At 33.2% G+C, this 24,302-nt stretch overlaps 2 protein-coding genes across 2 annotated transcripts; one reads left to right on the top strand and one right to left on the bottom strand.

Moving 5' to 3' along the window:
• Window positions 1–645: 645 nt before the first annotated feature.
• LOC123896786 (tRNA-dihydrouridine(47) synthase [NAD(P)(+)]-like) lies at window positions 646–5,913 on the bottom strand. The gene is made up of 10 exons (XM_045947157.1): window positions 5,574–5,913; window positions 5,374–5,490; window positions 5,015–5,248; window positions 4,238–4,541; window positions 3,868–4,124; window positions 3,143–3,415; window positions 2,648–2,929; window positions 2,391–2,511; window positions 1,790–1,959; window positions 646–1,146 (listed from the first exon to the last, which is right to left on the bottom strand). The coding sequence occupies exons 1-10, from the start codon at window positions 5,802–5,804 to the stop codon at window positions 1,048–1,050; spliced, it is 2,088 nt and encodes a 695-aa protein (XP_045803113.1). The 5' UTR covers window positions 5,805–5,913; the 3' UTR covers window positions 646–1,047.
• Window positions 5,914–18,440: 12,527 nt separating this feature from the next.
• LOC123900131 (30S ribosomal protein S31, mitochondrial) lies at window positions 18,441–18,922 on the top strand. Its single transcript, XM_045951462.1, has one exon. The coding sequence runs from the start codon at window positions 18,525–18,527 to the stop codon at window positions 18,795–18,797; it is 273 nt and encodes a 90-aa protein (XP_045807418.1). The 5' UTR covers window positions 18,441–18,524; the 3' UTR covers window positions 18,798–18,922.
• Window positions 18,923–24,302: the final 5,380 nt, after the last annotated feature.

A 24,302-nucleotide genomic window follows, 5' to 3' on the forward strand; every position in this document is an offset into this window, starting at 1 on the left:
AGTCAATTGTACTTCCTTCAAAGGTTATAATATGAAATTGACCTATTATCAATATCACAGTTTATACTACTGTGTTAAGGTATCACAAAAATACTTTTCTTCATAATTGTGATAACTTCTTTTTTAATAATTTAACAAACTACATGATGAGTGGATATCATTTTTTTATATATTGCAACGGCATATTCCATTTTCGATAATCAAAAAGAGTAGTTTCAAGAGATTGTTCGTCCTCCAAGATTTTATTTTCGTCCTAATAAAAAAGATGAAGACTCGCTTGCTGTATATTAAATTCGCACATTTTTTTACACAAAATCCGACATATAAGATTAACACTATTGAAATATAGTGTCAGTTTTTATGTATCTAAACATCTTTGTTAAAATCGAACAATATTAACAAAACAATAACTAATTGGTTTTTTTTATTGCAAATAATGGCACTATATTGGTTTTCCTAATAAACAAAACACAAGACCATTCATCAATTCATGCAAAGTTATTGTCTTCTGTCTTTAACCCTTCAGTATAAACCACTCAGGGAACCTCTTGACCCCATTCTTGCGCAATAACGACTTGAATGGCCCATGTTGGACAAAGATGAAATGAGAAAGAAACGTGGCTAATGGTTTAGGGGAAAACAATGTTGACATAATTAACTACTGTATGTGCCCAAAAGTGGGAAAATACGCATATCATTCATACACGGTGCTATAATTGAATACAGCAATTAGAAAATTCAAAGGGACCTAAGCATGCAAAAGTTGGCATAACTCCACAAGCATACATTTCAAATGTCAATGTGATTATTCAATTCACTCAAAAATATGTGTTTATTCAATGAATGTTAAGTTGAGGTCAACTATGAAAAACTCCTTGAATAAGTTGAGGTCAACTATGAAAAACTCCTTGAATGAAACAAAGCGACAGGACAGTCACAAATGTCTCCTCAGCATTTTCAAACTAAACGGGCGGTGCCCAAGACAATTAATTGGCAGTTGAGAAGAAAGTGATTCATGAAAATCAGGACTGAAAACAAACTCCAGAATTAACCATTTTCGGCTCTATCGTACGCATTTGATTTATGCTTCGGTGCAAAAGTAAAGCCTTCTGGAACTTTGCCAAGTAACATTTCTGATAAACGTACCTGTTTATTAATAAAAAAGAAAAATGTGAATAAAAAGCTTATTCAGCAGTATGAGGGATTAATGTAAATAAAGTTATTAGGAAGTTTTAATAACAGTATCAACTTCATCTTTCACATCTACCAACCACATTGCGTTGAACAAAACTATTTTCTACTAGCTAACGCAGCAAATGTTAAAAAGTTTATCAATGAATGAACAATTTCTAACACAACTTCCTATTTCTCAATGATATCCCACGATCAGGATAATTGGTTGAATCCCATGAAACCGTTTCATAGACGTTCATTAATATCCTCTTTTTATAAAGTAAATCGACTGCAATTCTTACCTCCGTTGCTTTTATAAACTCATATCCTTTTTTAAAACCAAAATATTATCTATTACCTCTCATTTTCCTTTGAGTGGAGGGTTTAGCACAAAGAAGAATGGATAAAATTTTATTTTGAATTAACAGAACTATACAAGATTTTTATATTCAACAATTACAATGAATAAGGATTAGGAATTTAGGACATTAACTTTCCTCATAATCTATCATTTTATTTCATCCATAACAAATATTACCCTCCCATCCTTTACCCTCCAAAACACCACGCTTAAACATATGCTTAAGAAAACTTGAAACAAAAGAGAATTGCATACCCAGTCAGCTGCAGAGTCTGAAGCCATCAGTGTCTCAAGGTCATCACGCCCATAGTAAGATGGTGGACGCCAATTTATTCGTTGTGGAACCACTTCCAAAAGACCAACAGGTATGTACCTACAAGTATAGCTAAGCCATTCCAACAAGAATCGCCTAGTTGTCTCCACCCCTGAAATACAAACATATAATATAAGGAAGAACACATCAGTGAGATAACACGAGAGAAAGGACTTGTTTCATGTTTTTCTTATTAAATCGGTTATAGACTACATGTAAGGGATTAAAGGTATACCCTGTTGTGAGCAAACTAAACTCTCTTACAAAGTTACAAGATACTCCCACAAATTATATGTTCCTAGTCCAAAAGCCCCTCCCCTAATACACTCATCAATGACTCGTATCCTTTGCAATGAAGAAAATATGTCGCATATACATAAGGACCGTGCATTCTTGGCATAAGACAAGTGCAATTAACAACTGTTTTGTGTTTATTTGAGGCAAGTACTAGTAGCTACTCTAATTTTCATAGTTTTAACACATCAAGGAATAGTTAAAATATGAATATAATAAAGCTACTCCATCAGCATCAATAAAGCATACCTTTTGTATCTGAACCCCAATGTTGAAGACCAAAATGCACAAAATCTTTGAAAATATTTAGCCGCTCACCAGAACTGATATCCCAATGTCTTTGTTCCTTTATCTCCGTAAATAACCAAGGCTGCAAACAACACAACAGTCATAAGTTTAAACGTTTCAAAAATAAAAATTGTTCCCAATGAAGACAACTAGCATAAGGTATAATACTCGATAACAAACTCCATAAAATGAGAATGAGCCAAGTTGTTAATACTAACTTTAATAAGTGCACCACGGGCAATCATGCACGTAGCAAGTTCAGGGCATTCAGTTTTGTGGTTGTTCCAGTCTACAAATGAAAAAACATCTCCATTACCCACTACTTGCAAATTATTAGGCGCTTTCTTGGTACACTGATATACATAATCCCAATCAGCAAGCTTGCTATAGCGTTGTTGCCGTGACCTGCCATGTATTGTCACTGCACTAGCTCCCCAAGAGCTAAAGTCTGCTATCAGAGAGTCAATACGATTCTTCCCTTCAAAATAAGCTGTCCGTACCTGGTGCAATGAAAAAATGGGACACACATATTAAGCAAGCACATTGATGGACTCAAAAGCATGACAACACTTTTTTCCCTGTAAAAAGTAACAGAACTTGGTCTAATATGAAGAAGATTCGGAACCGAAGAACAGAGGAAGCTATCAAGATGCTAAATGGAAGGTGACACAAGTTTTATCGTGTCCGATTGTAGTGTTTAGCATGGAAAATACCTTGATAGTTATTGGTATATCGACTGTTCCTGAAGCTACTTCTACAACACTTTTCATGCGCATTGGTTTTGTAAGAAGAGCTGATCCAGCACCCTTATTCACAACAATGTCAATAGGACAACCCATATTTATATCAATGAAATCTACTGTACATTCCTTTTCTATTAGTTCAACTGTCCGCGCCACAGTATCTGGATATGCACCACAGATTTGTACACCAAATAACTCTTCAGATGAATGGCGTCTCAGCAATGCCCATTCTGAAGCTTGACCCTGTAACAAGAGCAAAAGTGAGAAATTTGCAATGTCAAACAGATGGTTGAAATGCTGAAAGAATATGCAAAAGAAAAGATGGGGTTAGAGCTGTGCAGAACAAAACAAAGATGACATTATGAAGAGAAAAAAAAAAGTTCCATTCTTGATGATAAATCATCAATCCACAACTGAGTTATAAAAAAAAAAAAAAAAAAAAAAGCTTATTACTACATTATTGGTTCCTAAATATAGGTTCCAACATTCAAAAGCAGCACTTCAAAGTAACAGTGCCAGATAATATAATTCTCTTGCTAAATTGATTTTAAGGGGGAAAAAAATAAAGATAAGAAACTATACAGGAACTGCCAGAAATTCATATCACAATATACCGAAGTTTATTGTATAACCACTATATTCATCATACTTAGTATTATTAAAGAGAGAAAGTAGCAGAAAATCCATATTGGTACCTGCAAAAGATTTGTGCACATTGCCATTTCACCACATGTTACATCAGCTCCTAATACTTTGCAAACTCTCCGGAAGGGGAGATTTCCAACAGTGGTCAAGGGTGCAAGATACAACTTCTCCCTGAAATCAATAAGCTTCTTTTCACGTGAGTGCAACTTCAAGCTTAGATCAGTTTCTGGGGCTATAGCTTCAGGTCCTGCCTCTGGTTCAGATTTTATGCAGCTTCCATCAACATTTTGGTCAACAACACTCACACCTGTTTCAGCAATATGAAGCTAAGTTCCACTAGAATTGAATATAAAGTAATATTAAAAAGCAATGATATTAACCGTAAACTATAATCACTAAAGTAAAAGATGACTTTATGACCTTCATTTTCTGTCTCAACATCTTCACAATTTTCTTCAGTTTTTCTTCTCTTTAGGGGACAGATTATATCAGATTCAAGTTCTCTGGTAATGTCATCGTCTTTTTTAACTTCTGCAGAACATTCTAACTTAGAACCTGAGTCAGCGGCAACCCCGCACAAGCCATCATCATCAGACAGATGGCATTTGTCAACGCCATCATTGTTTTCCAATTCAGATGTAACCGCACCAGAGCCATTTTCCTCAGACTGAACACATTTGTCATCACCATCTTTGTTTCCCAAGTTATTCACTTTTGGCTTACTCTGAAGAATGATTGATTAAAAATGGAATGAGGAAATAAAAAAATAGTACTAAAAAGAAACCACATATACATCAAGAATACATCTAGAGAAGAAGAAAACAACCAAGGAATTTTGAGAGCTGATCATAAAATAACACTAACAATGGCATTTTCAACCTATATCTTAGTAAAGTGGTAATTAATTAGGAAAAAAAAAACCATGACCATGTTGATGAAGATTTACAAGCTATGAAACACTGACACAAATACCCTACACGACACAAAAACCTATACACCGATAACAGTTTAAGAAAATGAAAGTAATTTAATATAATCACATGTCAGTATCAGACACCGACACATGATGAAAGTATTGGTGGTTTTTCTTGAGCACTACTAAGTAACAAAATCACTAGAAAGACAAACATTTATAACAACTTGTAAATAAAATGAGAAACATGAGTTGAGAAGCAAAAAATAAAGAATAATACATACAAAGAGGCCAAGAGCTTTGAGTTTAGCATCAGCTTTGGGGTAGGTCATTTTATTTTTCCATAAAAGCTTTTGAACATCTTTGCTAAAACCATTAACTTCAGACCTTTTCTCCAATCCATTAGAAGATAATGGCTTACCCTCTTCATGAGTACTTAAAAATCTACATGATAATCCATAAGGGCAAGAACCTTCGGATTTCAAGAAAGGACATTCACCTTCCAAATCATCCGGTTTCTGCACTCATCAAACACAAAAACCCTTCTTAATTAATTAATAAATTAACAATAATCAGGGTTTTAAAATACAAATAATAAGTTCAATTCAGTGATAATAACATAACATAACATCGCTTCACCTACCTGTGCCTTGAAGGCTTCAATATCATGACTGAATCGACACTTATCTTGATAACGACACGAATTAACATCACCAGACTTTGAAATTTCTGGACATAGATTTTTTGTTGATTTTTGGTCCTGAAGAGTACAGAGTGAAACGGTTATGTTGTATTTTGGGATATAGATAGATTGAATGCGTAGAATGGAAATGTGAGTGGTACCTGACGACGTTCGCGTTTGAGTTGGCGTTTAGATTTCTTCTCCTTGGCGAGAAGAGGAGGTTTATCGTTTGGGATGGAAACGGTGTCGTTTTGAGAGGAAGTTGTTCGATCAGGAGGTGGACGAATGAAGTCCTTTTTTACGGGAGCTATGCACCTGGCGATGAGTTGTTCGGTGGTTTGATGAATCACTAACGAACTTCCCTGGTGAGAATCGTTCTCGCCGCCGTCCATTTTCGGTGGTTTGTAACTGCTATATCCTTCACTTCACCGTTGGCCTCCGCATAAGAAGGAAATGGACAGATACTTGGATACGCAGTACACACTCCCGGTAGGGTTTTAACTTTTAAATTTTAATCCTACTTTTTTTTTTTTTTTTATTTACCAAAATGGTTTTGTTTTTTATAACATGAACTTAGTTTAGTTGGTAAGGACATCGCACTATACGTGCACGAGTTCGGGTTCAAACCCGAGACACTCCACTTATTCACGGTGGATTTTCTAGCCACTTACCTACTTCTACTTGAAAAAAAAAATTAATTCATTTTTATTTTTATGATGATAAAATTAAATTAAACTAAGAAAAATGCTTCTTATCACAAATCCAAAGGCAAGAATGAATCATGACCGTTGAATTTATATATCAACTGCAATTTGATTTTCGCTCCATCTACACATTATGTGTTTATTCTTTTTCTCATCTTTTTTAACACCTAATTCTTGCATTTCGTTTACTCGGCCTTCATATTAAATAGCATAGTTATTAATTAAATTAAACTAGTATAACTTACCCGTGCAAATGCACGGGTTAATGTTCAATGAAAAATATAGATATTGTTTTGACATATGAAAAATATGGATTATTAAATTTTCAATATTTTGTGGGTTTTTTAATTATTTGTAAAATTAATTTTATATTTAATGTAATAATTTATTTAAATATGATAAATGATCCAAATTTTGGAGATTTTAATGAGAAATGGTAGAACGGAGAGTGATACTCCACTCCCCGTTCCCAACCCACATGTTTGTATATTTGTTCTTTTATTTTCATAAAAAAGGTCATTAAGCAAAAACTAATCTAACGATTAATATATATTAGTTTTTAATCGTCATCTCTCTCCTTTAGACATTTGTTTTCTTCTGGAGTATTTTAGCCCATGTCCCCGTGTGAAAAAAGTTCACATTTGTGTAAGTGTAATGAACAGTAGAATTATTTGTCATTTGCTTGACAAAAAAAAAATTATATCATTTTTTTTATGCATATCTCATTTGTTAATGGTGCAAAATTTAAAAAATTTATCTATTTGTTTATCTTACAGTGATATTTGGAAAATAAAAACAAAGTAATACATGATATTATTACTTTTAATTCTTTCTTTTTTTATATATAAAATCATTGTTACTTTCCTTACTTTCAATTGATATTTATCGTATTTTTTATATAATAAAATCTACAAATGTATGTCCCACCCCGTGTAAGTTATTTTTTGCTTAATACCTCCTTGTAGATTATTTTTTTATCAATACCCCCTATTGTAATATTATGTTTGGTATAAATCACTATGTAACTTTTTTTTATTAATAAAATTAATAAAATAATAAAATAAAATAGAAAAATAATCTATGAAGTCAATTACTTTATTCCTTTTATATTTCAGACAATCACACAATTTTCTCTGTTCGATAAGTATGAAGTTTAAGAATAACTTTTTTTGTGAACAATTAAATTACTATTTTTATTTTTTTTATATTCCTTTTAAGGTGAGTATTTTTGTTCAGAGATTCTTAAGCCTTCAATTTTGTTTTGAAACATATTAAGCCTTCAATTTCTCAGTTCCACATTTGGCCAATTCGTTCTATATAATTTTTTTTTATAAGCAATTCGTTGTATAGTATAGTCCTTCGAGGAGTTTATATTATTTTATTAGTATATTTGTTAAATATCACATGAAAAATGAAAGCTAGTATACATTTGTGTATCATGCATGTATCTGCTAAGTTTGAAAAGAAACCACCAAAGTCTCAACCAATAAACTTGTTGGTGTAAGCCCTAGAGGCCAATTATTTATAATTGCATGATACTTGTATTGGATAATTTACTTATTAAATAAAGGCTTTTCTTTATTATGTTTATGTGTTAAATAATAATAGAGTCCCTAGAATAGTAAGTTCATCGAATGGAACGTTAAGTGTGACTTAATCGTGAGAATCCATTACACATGAGAACACTATTCTTAAAACATCCGTAGTCAAGCTTTAATGTGAATTGGGATAACATCAAAACGTAGAGACTATTATGTTGATAGACTGATGATCACATCTCACGGATCATAGATAAAGAGTTATCAAGTCTTCACATAGATATAAATATTAAGAGTAATATTTATATCGGATTGACCCACCATGAGAATATTACATAGTATGTTATGAAATGTCATAAGATATTCTCATAGTGATAAGTGGTGTATTCCACCCTTCGACCTGAAACCACTATGTTCCCTAGGTGTAGGAGTGTAGTACTTTGTCGCCAATCAAAGTTATCCGTAACAGGATGACTATAAGGTTGGTTGATGGGTATTCCACGAATCATGCTGAGGGACATGAGTGACCTAGATGGAATTTACCCCTCCTACATAACGGGAGATATGTCTATGGGCCCAATATTGAACTTAACAAGGGTGACGTACTATGCCTTGTGTTCAATATAGACATAAGGGTAAAAGGGTAATTATACACACGAGTTTTATCACGGAAAGGTTTGTCAGATCACGTGACATTCTTGTGACTTGGGTAGCAGTGATGTGTTGCTAGATACCGCTCACTGTTTATAATATTGAGATTAATATTATTGCCAACGTCATAGGAACCTACAGGGTCACACACATAAGGACAGTTAATGACGGGAGAAATAAGTATGACTTATTAGTGGGGTGCGATTAGTTACAGTAGGTTATTGGGCTTATGAAGTCCAATAACCACTTTGGCCTGAAGACAACATAATAAGCTCTATAAATAGAGCCTTATGTAATTCAGTCAAGTGTTACACACATAATCTGAATTTTAGAGTAACCTTAAAATTCTCTAAAACCCTAACCGCACTAAATCTCCCTCTACCGTCGTCTTGAAGCTAGCACTAAGAGGTGAACGGAAACTGTTCGTGTGGACCGGCTAGAGGTACTGCGATCGTGCGGTTCTTGTGATCAATTCAGAATCGAGGAATTGTTCTTCAAAGGTAATAATCGAAACCCTGATCATGTCCATTCGCAAGGATCCACCGAAGGAAAATCTTAAATTTCCGCTGCGTTTTACTCTGTTTTTAAATGCAATTTTCCTTCAGTGGTATCAGAGCCACTTGTGAAACCATGAATCGGTTTGTTGTTTATTACTGTTTTATTAATATGGTTTTGAATCGGTATTAATAATAATAACAAGGATTAATAAAATTTGATTGATCGGTTTTAAAATATATATGTGATATATATTTCTGATACGGCGCATCGGTGTATGTGATACATTGATCGTGTCATTCATTCGAATGTTTAAGTGATTGGCGTTTAATTTGGATGATTGTGAGCGTGAGCTTCGGAACCGTTTATGGTGAAGCATCATATATCCAATCGTTCATCTAGAACTAGCAGTCCTGAAACGTTTTGATGAATGGCGGTTGTATTAGGGTTTATAACAATACAAGTGTTGTGTTGTTATATATAAACAGAACATATTGTTCATTGAAAGTTTTAAGTGATTGTCGTGAGCATGGATGATTGTGAGCGTGAGCTTCGGAACCGATAACTGGTGAAGCATCATATATCCAATCGTTTATGGTGAACAAAATCCTGAAACGTTTTGATGAATAATTACTGTATCAATTTTGTAAAAGCAGAGTACGGACATGAATGCGTTCGATATGATCGAACACTTGAAGACGCTCTATCAAGAGCAAGCCAGGATTGAAAGGTTTGAGGTTTCCAAAGCCCTGTTTTCAGCTAAGCTATCTGAGGGATCTCTAGTAAGTCCACATGTGCTCAAGATGATTGGGTACGTGGGGAACTTAGAAAAATTGGGATTTCCACTTGGAAATGAGCTTGCAACTGATCTGATCCTGCAATCGTTGCCGGAGAGTTTTAATCAGTTTGTTCTGAACTTCACCATGTCGGACATGGAAAAGACTTTGCCACAACTGCTGGGCATGTTGAGGCAGGCTGAGCAGAACATGAAAACAAAAGGGAAATCCAACCATGTTCTTATGATTGGCAATGGAAACAAAGGGAAGGGCAACAAAGGGAAGGGAGGTAAAGGGAAGGGCAAGGAAGTTGCCAAACCCAAACCTACCCCTAAAGCTTTGAAGCCCACTGGGGGAGTTGCAAAGGAGGGTAGGTGCTTCCACTGTAACAAGACTGGACATTGGAAGAGGAACTGCCCAAAATACCTGGAAGATAAAAAGAATGGAGTAGAGAGCTCCAATTCAGCAGGTATCTTTGTTATTGAAATTAATTTATCTACTTCTTCTACATGGGTATTAGATACCGGATGTGGTTCTCACATTTGTACTAATGTGCAGGGGCTGCAAAGGAGTAGAGGATTGGCTAAAGGTGAAGTCGACCTACGAGTGGGAAATGGAGCAAGAGTTGCCGCATTAGCTGTAGGAGTTTTTAATTTAACTTTACCTTCTGGTTTAATAATACAGTTAGAGAACTGTTTTTATGTACCTGCCATTAGCAGGAATATTATTTCTGTTTCTTGTTTGGATAAACTTGGCTTTTCATTTATAATAAAGAACAATTGTTGCTCCATTTATTTAAATGATATCTTTTATGCCACAGCTCAAATGAGTAATGGATTATATATTCTTGATCTTGAAATGCCAATTTATAACATTGATACGAAAAGGATTAAACCTAATGAGTTAAATCCTACATACCTTTGGCACTGTCGTTTAGGCCATATAAATGAGAAACGCATTTCCAAGCTCCATAAAGATGGGCTCTTGGAGTCATTTGATTATGAATCTTTTGAAACATGCAGATCTTGCTTATTGGGAAAAATGACAAAGACCCCATTTACTGGTAAAGGTGAAAGGGCAAATGATCTCTTGGCTCTCATACATACTGATGTATGTGGACCATTGAACACACATGCTAGAGGAGGTTTTCAGTACTTCATCACATTCACTGATGACTACAGCAGATATGGGTATGTATACCTAATGAAGCATAAGTCGGAATCCTTTGAAAAGTTCAAAGAATTTAAAAATGAAGTACAAAACCAACTAGGAAAGAAAATCAAAACCCTTCGATCAGATCGAGGAGGTGAGTATTTAAGCCTAGAATTTGATGACTATCTAAAAGAGTGTGGGATCTTATCCCAACTCACTCCTCCTGGAACACCACAATGGAATGGTGTGTCTGAGAGAAGGAACCGAACCTTGTTGGACATGGTGCGGTCTATGATGAGTCACGCTGATCTTCCAAACTCCTTTTGGGGACATGCTCTATTAACAGCAGCTTATACACTTAACCGTGTTCCTTCTAAAACGGTTGAAAAGACACCATATGAGATATGGAGTGGCAAGAAACCACATATGTCTTACTTAAAGATTTGGGGTTGCGAAGTTTATGTAAAACGTCAAATTTCTACTAAACTTGAACCTAAATCTGACAAGTGCTTCTTTGTGGGATATCCAAAAGAGACAAAAGGATATCACTTCTACAATCCTTCTGAGGGCAAAGTGTTTGTCGCTCGAACAGGAGTATTCCTAGAAAAAGATTTTATTTCCAAAGGAATCAGTGGGAGGAAAGTAGATCTTGAAGAAATTCACGATCCACAAAGTAGTGACACACCAATGGAGGAACAAGAGCAGGATGCACAAGATGTTGTGACAGAGAACCCTGCTCATGTAACACAAGAACCACGTAGGTCCAACAGGATACGTCAAGAACCTGAAAGATATGGATATCTCATATCGGAACAAGGTGATGTATTACTCATGGATCAAGATGAGCCTGTGACTTACCAAGAGGCCATTACTGGCCCTGAATCTGAGAAGTGGCTTGAAGCCATGAAATCTGAAATGGATTCCATGTACACAAATCAAGTTTGGAACTTGGTGGAAGCTCCTGATGGGATTAAACCCATAGGATGCAAGTGGGTCTTCAAGAAGAAGACTGACATGGATGGAAAGGTACAGACCTACAAAGCGCGATTGGTTGCTAAAGGTTTCAAACAAATTCATGGGGTAGACTATGATGAAACTTTTTCACCAGTTGCGATGATCAAATCCATTCGGATCTTACTTGCCATCGCTGCATACTATGATTATGAAATCTGGCAGATGGATGTAAAAACTGCCTTCCTCAATGGGAGTCTCCTTGAGGATGTGTATATGACACAACCTGAAGGCTTTTGCATTCCAGGAGAAGCCAAAATGATATGCAAATTACAGCGATCAATCTACGGATTGAAGCAAGCTTCCAGAAGTTGGAATCTTCGTTTTGATGAAACTGTAAAACAGTACGGATTCATTCAAAATGAAGATGAGCCTTGTGTTTACAAGAAGGTTAGTGGGAGCATAGTCGCATTCCTAGTATTATATGTAGATGACATATTACTGATAGGAAACGACATCCCTACCTTGCAACAAATTAAAACTTGGTTAGGGAATTGCTTTTCTATGAAAGATCTGGGTGAAGCAGCCTATATATTAGGAATAAGAATCTATAGAGATAGATCACAAAAACTGCTTGGCCTAAGCCAGAGTACATACATAGATAAAGTGCTAAGACGCTTTAATATGCATGATTCCAAGAAAGGATTCATTCCTATGCAACATGGCCTATGTCTTTCAAAGACACAGTCTCCTTCATCTAAGGAAGAAAGGGACCGCATGAGTAAGATCCCTTATGCATCGGCTATAGGATCCATCATGTATGCCATGATATGTACTCGACCAGATGTTTCATATGCCTTAAGCGCAACAAGCCGTTATCAGTCTGATCCTGGTGAGGCTCACTGGGTGGCTGTCAAGAACATCCTTAAATACTTAAGGAGGACTAAAGACTCATTCCTAATATATGGAGGCCAAGAAGAGCTAAATGTAATTGGTTACACTGATGCTAGCTTCCAAACAGATAGGGATGACTTTAGGTCGCAATCAGGCTATGTGTTTTGCATAAATGGTGGCGCTGTGAGCTGGAAGAGTTCAAAGCAAGATACAGTTGCTGATTCTACAACCGAAGCTGAGTACATCGCTGCATCAAATGCAGCAAAGGAAGCTGTTTGGATAAAGAAGTTCATTACTGAACTTGGCATATTCCCTAGCATTGTGGATCCCATTGAATTATTTTGTGACAACAATGGTGCAATCGCACAAGCTAAGGAGCCTAGATCTCACCAAAAGTCCAAACACATGCTCAGGCGCTATCATCTTATTCGAGAGATAATTGATAGAGGAGATGTGAAAATATGCAGAGTACCAACACTTGACAATGCTGCTGATCCACTTACAAAGCCTCTTGCTCAGCCGAAGCATGAGGGCCACACTAGGGGCATAGGTATTAGGAGTATGCCTGATTGGCTCTAGTGCTAGTGGGAGATTGTTGGTGTAAGCCCTAGAGGCCAATTATTTATAATTGCATGATACTTGTATTGGATAATTTACTTATTAAATAAAGGCTTTTCTTTATTATGTTTATGTGTTAAATAATAATAGAGTCCCTAGAATAGTAAGTTCATCGAATGGAACGTTAAGTGTGACTTAATCGTGAGAATCCATTACACATGAGAACACTATTCTTAAAACATCCGTAGTCAAGCTTTAATGTGAATTGGGATAACATCAAAACGTAGAGACTATTATGTTGATAGACTGATGATCACATCTCACGGATCATAGATAAAGAGTTATCAAGTCTTCACATAGATATAAATATTAAGAGTAATATTTATATCGGATTGACCCACCATGAGAATATTACATAGTATGTTATGAAATGTCATAAGATATTCTCATAGTGATAAGTGGTGTATTCCACCCTTCGACCTGAAACCACTATGTTCCCTAGGTGTAGGAGTGTAGTACTTTGTCGCCAATCAAAGTTATCCGTAACAGGATGACTATAAGGTTGGTTGATGGGTATTCCACGAATCATGCTGAGGGACATGAGTGACCTAGATGGAATTTACCCCTCCTACATAACGGGAGATATGTCTATGGGCCCAATATTGAACTTAACAAGGGTGACGTACTATGCCTTGTGTTCAATATAGACATAAGGGTAAAAGGGTAATTATACACACGAGTTTTATCACGGAAAGGTTTGTCAGATCACGTGACATTCTTGTGACTTGGGTAGCAGTGATGTGTTGCTAGATACCGCTCACTGTTTATAATATTGAGATTAATATTATTGCCAACGTCATAGGAACCTACAGGGTCACACACATAAGGACAGTTAATGACGGGAGAAATAAGTATGACTTATTAGTGGGGTGCGATTAGTTACAGTAGGTTATTGGGCTTATGAAGTCCAATAACCACTTTGGCCTGAAGACAACATAATAAGCTCTATAAATAGAGCCTTATGTAATTCAGTCAAGTGTTACACACATAATCTGAATTTTAGAGTAACCTTAAAATTCTCTAAAACCCTAACCGCACTAAATCTCCCTCTACCGTCGTCTTGAAGCTAGCACTAAGAGGTGAACGGAAACTGTTCGTGTGGACCGGCTAGAGGTACTGCGATCGTGCGGTTCTTGTGATCAATTCAGAATCGAGGAATTGTTCTTCAAAGGTAATAATCGAAACCCTGATCATGTCCATTCGCAAGGATCCACCGAAGGAAAATCTTAAATTTCCGCTGCGTTTTACTCTGTTTTTAAATGCAATTTTCCTTCAAAACTTAGCTTGAAAGGATTATATATAGCATTATCAAACCCATTAAATCAGCGGAGTGATTAATTCGTTCAAAAAAAAAATAGTCAATTTTTGGACTCATTCTCCACCGATCCTTTTGTTTATCATCATCACAATTAACCCAACAAAGATGCTCTATTTAAATGGATTGTCCACGTAGATTTGTTTCCTTGAGAAAAAACTCTTGTGGTATATATATAAAAAAATATTACGTAAAAAAACTCCAGTGTTTGGTATATATAAAATTTCATATATAATACTTTCACAAAAAAAAATCATGTATAATATTATGTATTATATATATATTAATGAGATATAATTATTTATATTTGAATTTGAGTTATTTCCTTTTAAAATTATTTTTAATAGGTGCATTAAATACGATTTATAAACAATAATTGAGAAATGATTGAATTTCCAAATTAGCCAAAGATTCTAAGTAAAATGATATCATCATATATTAGAGAAATTGCAAAGGCCTTCATAGTTAGCCACAGGAATTGGAGAAATATTAGAATGTCACATAAGACATAGATCAATGAAATGATGCCACATAAGAATAAGACTATGAGAGAGAAACTCCTAAACATATAAATAATAGATGTCTATTGTCTTTTTAGTTTTAACATATTTTTTTTGAAGAAGTAGTTTTAACATATTTGTTTATTATTATGGTTTTATTACATGTAATTATCTTATTGAATGTGCCTAACCATTAATTGTTGGGTGAGTACTCACCTAAGAATTTTTCTGGATGGATTCAAATTTTCATTGACCATCTTAATGATCTCTTAATTATTTTGTGCAATAATTTTAATGATAATTATTTCATTCTTTTTTTTCCTTTTATGTGAATTCATATTTGCTTTGACTAATGTTTTATTGACACAATATGAATATTAACGAAAATGTTATCTTTTCTAGATTGTTTTTTGGTGTTTTTTAGTTTTATTCTGGACATATTGTATCTCTTTGATGTTCTGCTATCATATAAGGACAGGAATGAGCTTATGAGCTCCATGCTTAAAGTTGAACTTTGGTTTTTTTGAGGCTCTTATGTACCAGACTTTGCTTGTATTGTGTTTTAGCACTTCTTGTGCTCTTTTCTCTATTTAATTAAAAAAATTGCTTTTCCAAAAAAAATTATGTTATATTTTCTAAAGAATTGAATTCATTTAAGTAGAAATATTTCAAAATTGCCATTAATATATTTTTTATTAAAATAAAATATTCTCTAATATATTTTTTATTAAAATAAAATATTCTCTCAATTTATTTTGAATTTAAAATTAAATTTCAAAATCATAGAATATTATTATTATCACATCACATATAATCATGATTCATTTTGGTTATGTCTTCAACGTATTTTATTTTTTATAGCCATTGTACCCAAGAAAAAACCTAATAGGAAATAAATCATGGACCCTGTTAATATTAGATTGATACGTTTTATAATTAATATATTTAATCATTATGGTATTTAATTTGAATTCATTTAAGTGTATGTGTTTCAAAATTGGTATTAATATGTTTTCTAATTAATTGAAAATTTTCATTCTTGTAACAAAAAAACATTCTTTCCATTAACTTTGAATTTAAAATTTCAGAACCATAAAGTCAAAATAAACAATAATTCAGAACCATAGATGACTCATAGCATGCCATTTTTCGATGTTCTTTTTTATCAAGTTTTTTCTATGTGAATAATAAACAGGTTTATTTTGCATATAAAAATAAAATAGACAGATTTATTTTGCTTATATTAATAGAACAATAACAATAGTTGATACTGCTAAATTCTAATTTTTATAAGGAATATTGTCATTCTTCTACATGGATCTGCAAATAAAAAATTATATCTCAAAATTAGTACGATTATAATTATTTATAAACATCATTTAAGTACAAAACTTATATCAACAAAAAAATGTAGTAGAAAGATGTAAATTAAAGATATATACCAACACATTGCAATTTGGATCGTCGACTTCACTACTACAAATAAAACAATGAAGAGTCACGAAAATTATAAACATGTGTAATGTTCATCCAAAGACCTCTTATAGAATAACAAAGAGACATACCTGAAATGTGATTGTAATGTTCATCAAAAGACCTCTTATATAGAATAATAAACATGGGTATATAAGTAATTTGCCCAAAATGTGTAGTTAAAACCTTTACTAAAAATTAATTAAAAATATATTGATTCCTTTTTTGGAATATATCAATGTTTTACACAAAATAAAAATAAAAATTTCACACAAATGAATTATTTGGACGTACATGAATAAAAAAATATTAAATTTGCATAACTAATTAATATAGAAATTAGACTAATAGTTAGTTGGTCAGTGGTGATTGACGTTGAACTTGTCCCGAACCAGATTAAATTGGTGGTCAAAACAAAAAAAATATAGAAATTAGTAATTTTTCGAAATTCATAAAAAAATGATTTTTTTTTGAAATAATATATTATAATCTATAATTACTTTTTTTTTTTTATTTTAACCATTTTGATCTAGCTAATGCAAAAACTTATATAGTAAGACAATAATTAATAATTAATTTTTTTAAATAAGCTAAGAATCTCGTAAAATTGGAATATATTGAATGCTAATAATGTGTAAAATAAACCGATTCTTTTCATGAATCAATATCAATAATTAATACTGAAACAGTAATTTTTCGAACAATAGTCTTGTAATCTTGTATTAAATTATTTCCTTTTAATTACGAACAAAAGAATTTGTTTCTTTTTAATTTTTTTCTAATTGCTTTGCTATTCAATTTTCATGAAATCTTCTAATATTAATTAAGATTGATTTAATTACGTAAAAAACAAAATTGAGAATAGGAAATTTCTATATTTATTATTGAGGATTAATGACTAAAGAAGAAAGCACAGAATGATGACACGTCAACAAAATGATTTGAGAGAATGCCACGTGAGATTAAATTTCTTGAGAGGATGCCACCTAATAAATTGATCATGAGAGAGAAACTCTCAAACATATAAATAATAGATATACAAAAAATAAAACTCAAAATTGAATCAACATAAGTATATCTCAATTAATAATAGTAACATTCGAGATTTTTTACTTATTTATTATATTTATTTATTATAAAGAGTAACATTCTCGTCACTGACAGTTGACTATTATACAAAAAATAAAACTCAAAATTGAATCAACATAAGTATATCTCAATTAATAATAGTAACATTCGAGATTTTTTACTTATTTATTATATTTATTTATTATAAAGAGTAACATTCTCGTCACTGACAGTTGACTATTATTTTTGTTGGAATCAACAAATGAAGAAAAAAAAATAACCGATAAAGTGAATTTTTATTTCTAATTCTCATTCATGCACTTGATATTATGAAGAAAATGTATTATGTAGCAAAACAAAACGGTGCATCATAACAAAATCATAATCATCATTTCATAAACCAAACTCACAACCTTTGAAAACTCAAAATCAATTATTAAACAAAAAATTGACAATAAAACATATTATAGGTATACCATGTTTTATAACAAGTTTGGTAAAAACAAAATCAATTATGACATGAGGATTTATCTTAATGTATAAATAGATAAATAAATTATAAATTAATTGTGTGTTGCTTATGCGATTAAACTAATCATTTGTTTTTATTCAATTGAGCTTATATATATATATATCTATATATATATATATATATATATATATATATATATATATATATATAGATAAGTTGTAAATTAATATATCTTTAGTAGTAATTACCAATTGAGCTACCATAACATAACTCTTAAACCAATCATTAGCAACACTAGTAAGCAACCCCAAAAAATTTAGGGGGTATACTTAAAAGATGTAGGAATATATATTTAATTTAATAAAAGAAACAAAAATGGCATTTGAAAAGAATGGGCCTGGCCCATATAAAGTATCCATTCCATTCCAGTGTGTGTTGTTGGTGGGTGGCGATACTGATGAACCAAAGCGAGAGAGCAGCAAATAGCAAAAAGAAGAAATTGTGAATGGCGAGTGGTGGTTGTAGTGCGATGCAGCGGTGCAGTGTAGCTGCAAGGTGGTTAATAAGAGGAGCGTCGACGGAGACACCTTGTGCGTCTGCCGGAGTAGCAGGTCCAATATTATGTGGGCGTGGTGATAAAAAGACAAAGAAAGGAAAGAGATTCAAGGGCTCATATGGCAAATCTCGTCCAAAGAGAGATCAGATGATCGAGCGAATGAAAGATAAGCTCGAAGTTCCCAGGTCTACTCCTTGGCCTCTTCCTTTCAAGCTCATTTGATTTGCAAAATGTACTATTCCAATTTTCTAGGGTTTGTTTTATGGTCGTTATTCATGATCAACGAACGATATATGTACTACTTTCATTACCATTTTCTATTTCAATATAATTTTGCCTTTGCTTAATGTTGATTGCATATTGTAATTCTGTGTTGCTGTGTTTTGGTTTTATACATCACTCTTGTTAGGAACTAACAAATGATGAATGAATGAATAAGTAAATATAATCAGAACTATCTCTGCAAATTGCCTTTCATCGGATGGATTCGTGTTCTTGTTTTTGTATTATTGTTATTAAGCTTAATAGGAAAGCATTTGAAAATACAAGGCAACGTTTTAAGGTTGATTGATTGATTAGAGACTTGGTTGGGATGATAAGTTATGTACTTATTTTGCTTGTGAACTACCACTAGTTTTTGGTTCATATCCTTGGATAGTTCCATTTTGTCTTCCATATTATATTAAATCATTAACTAGGTTTCAAAAACCTAAAATTCTCACTAGTGATGGGAGATTTGAAATAAGGTCACAGCTGAGCTTCACAAACTTGCTGTGCAAGTGCAACCAATGTTGTCAATAGCGAATAGAGGAAATTAGCCGCAATAGTGTCATTATAGCCGCAATATGACAACATTTTGTACTAAATAGCATATTGTAGAACAATAACGGCTTGTCCAAATCCCGCAATGTTATAGATAGAGGTATAGTACCGCTGTAGGTGCTGTTTAACAACACTGTGTGTGCATCATTGTTGTTTTGTTATTTAGGAGTTAAAATCAAGACACTACCTAAGGATCATGAGTAGAATGAAAAGTTTAAATCCTAATAAGGATACTAGGTTTCTACAAAGTTAACATATACATATGCATATAGATTAACAATTTCACTCTATCACACACACACACACACACATATATAATAGCATAAATAAGAACAAAAAAAACCTCTAGATTACTACAGATACTAATCAAACTTAAATAGTCAGAAATTTAAGAGTACTACCAACCAAACAAGCATCTCTTGAAGACATCAGTGGAACATCACTAAAAGAACAAGACAGGATGAAAGAGAAGACCAAAACAGAGAGCAGAGGAAGAGAACATCTAGGATCCCAGTACCAAAACAGAAAACCCTTAACTAATCATCAAATCAAAGGTCCAAAATCTAGCAAATCAGGTAATCAACACATGTCAGTGCATTGCTTCATACGCTGGCTGTGCAACATATTTGCAATAGCCTTTATTGTTTATACATGGAATCGTGCAAAGTTTTTAAAATGGCCCCGTCATTTTGCTTGAATTATTATTTCTTGCAACTTGCAAGTTTCTAAAAGATATAGGATACATGATTCATGGACAACAGTTATTACTAGAAGAGAGGAGGAAGTCTTTCTCTTTGGATTTGGTACCACTCACAAAATAGGGATTGGTTGTAAGTGTGTTTCAACATTTGCTGAGTGGTTAGAGTTCATAACTACTTCACTTGGTTATGTAGGAAATTTTTATAAAAGCGGACATTGCTATTTAGTCCAGGGTTTATATATAGCATATTTGTTACACACTGGCACATATAGCATATTTGGCTAACTCTCAAATGCTGTCACACACTGGCACATATAGCATATTTGTTAACTAAGTCATTTACTCATGGAAGTTTTGTGGTGAAAGGTCATTCACACTTTTGTTGATCCTTCAGAAAAATAGGAAAACACATTCACTCCATGGTCCATGTTTGGCACCCACCCAAATAGATTTTATGTTGCATTTGGATAACATTGATGAATTAAACTACTCAAGTATTATAGGCTAAATAGTAACTCCACCTCACACACACAAACGCAAGACATATCAAGTGACACACTTATTCTGAGAGAAAAAAAAAGGCACATAGACAACGTATCAAGCAAGAGAGCCTTTCTTATGTATAATAATTGAGGAGTAAACCTTGACCATCAAATCTATTCATGAATAGTTGAGATTAGGAATGCTTAGGAAGCACATGAATATTGTAGTCATATTCACAAACATTTTTACATTTACTCTTTTGCTAGGGTAAGAGATATCCTTCACCATTGGCAATTTATCTGAAAGACTATCATTAAAGAACTCAAAACAGTGAAAAAGATGCTACAATCAACACTGTTCACGTTTTCTAGGGTAGAGTCATGGTAAATGCTAGTGAGTGTGTTAAGAGCATTGCTTAAACAAGTCTAAAGAATTAAATTTAATACATTGAGAAGATATACACTTAACTTCAGCAGAGTTATGCTAAACTTTTCAATAACTAATTATCTCGTTTGGAAACTTTAAACAATGTCAATTTCCTTAAGACACTCATTGACACGACCCAACCAAGAATTATTACAAATATCATTAATTGTTTCATTGCATTAAAATCGAAAAGCAGCAACCTCTTTAATGTTTTTATGTAAAAGTCAATACAACATAACAGTTGTTGTACTTTGCATTAAGCCTAACCCTTTTTGAAGCCAATTTTTAGATGTGGAGAACTATCATCTGTTTAGAAGGTGAAAAAGTAAAGAGCGTGATACATGTGCCTATACAATCGATGAAGAAGTCTGATCTATTTCTTTATGTAAAAAAAATGTCTGATCTATCGCTTCAACATATAACTAAAGCTAATTTCGGACGAAAATCAGACACAAGCATCAACTTTAACTTTGAGGTTGATACTCTGATGAAGATCAGATTCCACAGGGAATTGTAGCTCCTCTGACAACCCAACAAACAAGTCTGCAATTATAGGTAGCCCTATAGCCAGAAGCAAGAAACCAAAAAGCATAATCAAGACTCCAACATGTGAAATCCATTGGCCATATAGTTGATGTGGTGGTTCATTTGCATTTTGATATCCGCTTCTAATAGTCCACAATAGCATAGCCACCGCAATGAGAGCTCCAATTATGCGCAATGATGTTGAACGGACACTTGGAATGGTGGTGTTTACTAGCATCGTCGTGTATATAACGATAACAGTGGGATGCAAAACCATATAATAACAGCAGGATGCAGTTATTTATACAGAGGAGCTCACTGATATATTTTTTCACCTCAAAAATGACGGGGTTTTCTAGATATTAAAACTGCAAACGACACTTTTAATCCCTAGGATATATCTTCAACTCTCTGTCAAGTTAGAACAAAGCTCGACATGCCTTATATGTTTTTTGGACTGACCCTAGGGAAACTAGTATTGATAAAGATACTATAGTAGTACTAGTTTAATATGACGTGGATAGCATAGGAGAAGGGAAGAAGTCCCGTTTGCAGTATATTTCGCATGCTTAACCTTAACCAAACTATAAAATCAGAAAACTCGGATCATGGATAATTTCAAATTGCAGTAGGTGACTGTTTCAAAAAATGTTTAATTGAAGGAAGCAAAACAAGAGAAAGGAAAAGTGAAAATATAAAAAGGATCTCGTGCTTGAAAATAATTTTCATTTAGAGGTGTTTGATTTGATATTTGATACTCCATCCATCCCAATATATAAGAGCTTTTTCACAGATGCACAAAAATTAAGAAAATTAGTCTTTGCATTAAATTTATCAATAATATACATTCTCTTTCCAAAATTACTCTTCAATTATTAAGAGAGAGAAATAATGATCTTTTACTTTTCTTTATTTAATTAGGGGTATTCTTGTGAAAATTTAATTAATGCACCTTGAACTTTGAAAATATTCTTATAAAACGGGATAATAAAATTTTGCAAAAATGTCTTGCATATTGGAACAGAGAGAGTAAATAAAGTCATAAAGAGGATGCAGTAAGGATGCGATTGTATATCCAAATATTCAGACCATTTTACCATCATTTTACCATATTGTCTTGACCATTACTATCTACATCCCCAATAAAGATGCAATTGTACACTACAATGCAACGGGGTAGATTAATTAATTTATTATGTATGTAAACAATAAAGATTAAGGTACTATAGTGCATGCTTAACCAAACTATCTATATATATAAATCCTAGATAGTTCTCCTACCACTAATCCTAACCCTAATTGTATCAATCAATCATAACCTTTAAATCATTTCTTTTTGTGGATAATAAGTGAAATAATCACCTCTTTTAATGTTTTTTTAGTGTCAAGCCTTTTAATTGACATTCCCACTATAATAAAAACGGTTTTGTGAATTAATTATTTTATAATATATATATATGGGGAGAGATCAAATTACACCGGTGTAACATTTGAGTAATGTTACACCGCTCAATAACGCTTTAACGAATACAAATTTTACAAAATCCACCGTTGGATTGAAAGCTTATATCGTATAGATCATATATGTTGAATTATATAAAAATCTAAAATCGTTTGATATGTTTTTGAGATAGATCAAGATTAACGCATAATGTCTTATATCCCTCCTCATACATATATGGGCATGTGAAATTTCTATTTGGAAGGGTTATTAGTGTTGTAGAAGAATGATATGTTTCTGAAATTTTATGATTTTATTGTATCTTTCTTTTTCTTTGTATTTAACGAGTGAGACTATATTGTTGATTTTGCAAGTATATATAGATTTTGATGCTCTTTATTCTATTTTAACACTTTATCATAATTATTGTATAATCCTTCTACCCAACCCTCTTTCTCATCCTTATTTCTTCATTTTAATATTCAATATTTATTTCTTTTCTTAGCATTCTTATTGTCTAATTTATGATATTTATGTAGTGGGACTTTGCATGATATTTACGAAACACTACAAATAAATTGTTTGAAATGCAATTACAAATAGGAGAAAACTTGCATGCTGTTCTAACCATCCTGTTTTTACTGTTCTCCACTCAAAAATTGTCACGTGTAATATTTATTTAAATTATTTAAAATAAAATAACACTGTTTTCATCATCTCCGTCTTTCTTTCTTTTTTCTTTTTTTCAATCTCTATTTTTGTTGTGCCTCAAACAACAATCCACCGGATTCAATTCCCTGTGACCTTCATCACCTTGTTCGGATTTGAATCTTGCGGCGGCCAACGACCATACGACTAACGCCGATAAGGACAGTTTGCTGTTTGCTATCAGATTCACAGCAGCGACGGACGAACGAACACGGAGCGGGATAGAGATTTCCCTGGTGCCGGATGGAACAATATAGGAATTGATTGAGGAAGCGGAGAAGATGAATAACATCATATCTAGCCATCGGAAACATAACGCCAGAGTCAAGGAGAAGAAGTGTTGAGCATATTGTTGAAGAAATATTTCATTCTTATTATAGTCTGCTGAGTTTCTTTTTAATTTGTTTTTTAGTTGCAACAGTGGGGCATTGGATTATGGCACATTTGATTGATTTTCACAAGATGTTTTATAGGACAATTATAATTTTCACCTGCACTGCAACTATGGTGAAAGTAAGATTGTAGCAGAATTGTGATAAGGATGAATGATGAAAAGGGGTTGAACGAAAAGAAAAAAAAAAGTTAACGGAGTTATTGTGTGATGTGGCAAAGAGTCCACCTG

This window comes from Trifolium pratense, linkage group LG7 (genome assembly GCF_020283565.1).
Source record: "Trifolium pratense cultivar HEN17-A07 linkage group LG7, ARS_RC_1.1, whole genome shotgun sequence".
NCBI lineage: Eukaryota > Viridiplantae > Streptophyta > Magnoliopsida > Fabales > Fabaceae > Trifolium > Trifolium pratense.